General features: G+C 53.8%; 1 protein-coding gene across 1 annotated transcript in view; it reads left to right on the forward strand.

Annotated features, from left to right (window-relative positions):
- Window positions 1-119: 119 nt before the first annotated feature.
- LOC310819422 (dystrophin-like) overlaps window positions 120-2,500 on the forward strand; it is a gene marked incomplete at its 3' end in the record, with an annotated part of 16,432 nt that continues 14,051 nt past the window's right edge. The window contains exons 1-2 of the mRNA XM_083690706.1: window positions 120-286; window positions 578-725. Of these exons, the coding sequence (XP_083546832.1) occupies window positions 180-286; window positions 578-725 (255 nt within the window). The 5' untranslated portion in view covers window positions 120-179. The remainder of the gene's footprint in view (window positions 287-577; window positions 726-2,500) is intronic.

The following is a 2,500-nucleotide window of genomic DNA, read 5'->3' on the forward strand; positions in this document are numbered from 1 at the left end:
CTGACCCCTCTCTGACCCCTCCCCTCTCTGACCCCTGACCCCTCTCTGACCCCTCCCCACTCTCTGACCCCTCTCTGACCCCTCCCCTCTCTGACCCTTGACCCCTGTCAGGAGCTATATGAGGGCATAGCCCCCAGGAAGGCGTGTTGGGGTGCGTAAACGCAGCAGGGGAGGAAGTGATGTCACAGAGCACCCAGGAGGACGCCGGCCACCTCCGGCAGCGGCTCAGAGACCTCAACACCCGCTGGTCACATGTCACCACCCAGCTCCACGCCAGGAAGAGGAGGTGTGTGTGTGTGTGTGTGTGTGTGTGTGTGTGTGTGTGTAGTACCTGTGTGTGTGTGTGTGTGTGTGTGTGTGTGTGTGTGTGTGTGTTTGTGTATGTAGTACCTGTGTGTGTGTGTGTGTGTATGTAGTACCTGTGTGTGTGTGTGTGTGTGTGTGTGTGTGTGGGTGTGTGTGTATGTAGTACCTGTGTGTGTGTGTGTGTGTGTGTGTGTGTGGGTGTGTGTGTATGTAGTACCTGTGTGTGTGTGTGTGTGTGTGTGTGTTCTGATTGGCTGCCTGTGTGCTGCAGGTCTGCGGAGGAGCGTACGGCGGGGGCGGAGCTTGAGGAGGACATGGGGGAGTTCCTGTCCTGGTTGGACGAGGCCGAGGGCGTGGCCTCCCTCCCCCTGCAGCCCGGAGACCAGGCCCAGATGACCTCCACGCTGGAGAAGGTCCAGGTGGGGGGCTCTTCCTAGGGTTAGGGTTAGGGTTAGGGTTAGGGTTAGGGTTAACCCTAACCCTGCAGCCCGGAGACCAGGCCCAGATGACCTCCACGCTGGAGAAGGTCCAGGTGGGGGGCTCTTCATAGGGTTAGGGTTAGGGTTAGGGTTAGGGTTAACCCTAACCCTGCAGCCCGGAGACCAGGCCCAGATGACCTCCACGCTGGAGAAGGTCCAGGTGGGGGGCTCTTCCTAGGGTTAGGGTTAGGGTTAGGGTTAGGGTTAGGGTTAGAGAAGGTCCAGGTGGGGGGCTCTTCCTAGGGTTAGGGTTAGGGTTAGGGTTAGGGTTAGGGTTAGGTCCAGGTGGGGGGCTCTTCCTAGGGTTAGGGTTAGGGTTAGGGTTAGGGTTAGGGTTAGGGTTAGGGTTAGAGAAGGTCCAGGTGGGGGGCTCTTCCTAGGGTTAGGGTTAGGGTTAGGGTTAGGGTTAGAGAAGGTCCAGGTGGGGGGCTCTTCCTAGGGTTAGGGTTAGGGTTAGGGTTAGGGTTAGAGAAGGTCCAGGTGGGGGGCTCTTCCTAGGGTTAGGGTTAGGGTTAGGGTTAGGGTTAGGGTTAGGGTTAGGTCCAGGTGGGGGGCTCTTCCTAGGGTTAGGGTTAGGGTTAGGGTTAGGGTTAGGGTTAGGGTTAGAGAAGGTCCAGGTGGGGGGCTCTTCATAGTTCTGGTTAAAAGCCGAGCTGCTGCATTTTGGACCATCTGTAACTCTCAGAGGGAGGTTAGCAAACAGGCAGGCAGGCAGACAGACAGCCAGGCAGGCAGGCAGGCAGACAGACAGACAGCCAGGCAGGCAGGCAGACAGACAGACAGACAGACAGCCAGGCAGGCAGGCAGGCAGACAGACAGACAGCCAGGCAGGCAGGCAGACAGACAGACAGACAGACAGCCAGGCAGGCAGGCAGGCAGACAGACAGACAGCCAGGCAGGCAGGCAGACAGACAGACAGACAGCCAGGCAGGCAGACAGCCAGGCAGGCAGGCAGACAGACAGACAGACAGCCAGGCAGGCAGGCAGGCAGACAGACAGACAGACAGGCAGGCAGGCAGGCAGACAGACAGACAGGCAGGCAGACAGGCAGGCAGACAGACAGACAGGCAGGCAGGCAGGCAGGCAGACAGACAAACAGACAGACAGACAGACAGACAGACAGACAGACAGACAGACAGACAGACTGTCCTGTGTCTACAGTGGATCAGAGGGCCAAACATGACTACATCAGATTTACTGTCATTCAATTGTAAAAAGTTCATCTCATATCATTATTTGAAGCTAAACTGGATGAATCAGGGGGTTTAAAGAGAAGCTAAACTGGATGAATCAGGGGGTTTAAAGAGAAGCTAAACTGGATGAATCAGAGGGTTTAAAGAGAAGCTAAACTGGATGAATCAGGGGGTTTAAAGAGAAGCTAAACTGGATGAATCAGGGTTAGGGTTAGTTAATCAGGGGGTTTAAAGGGAAGATAGAACTCGTTGTCGTCTGCATAACAGTGAAAGGAAATATTCTGTTCATGGATAATCTGGCCTAGTGGAATTATCAGTATTATTAGTATTACTATATATATATTATACATATATATGTAATAATATATCTATATATATAATTTTTTGGAAGCATGTATAATGAGACATTTCACCTAAAATGGAGCCTTGTGGAACACCAAAGCTGACTTGGGCTGAGGAAGAGACACACTTTCCCAGACTAACAGCGACCTTTCTGCCTGAGAGGTCGGAGGAGAACCATTA

This window comes from Argentina silus (genome assembly GCF_951799395.1).
Source record: "Argentina silus genome assembly, chromosome: 19".
Taxonomy (NCBI): Eukaryota; Metazoa; Chordata; class Actinopteri; order Argentiniformes; family Argentinidae; genus Argentina; species Argentina silus.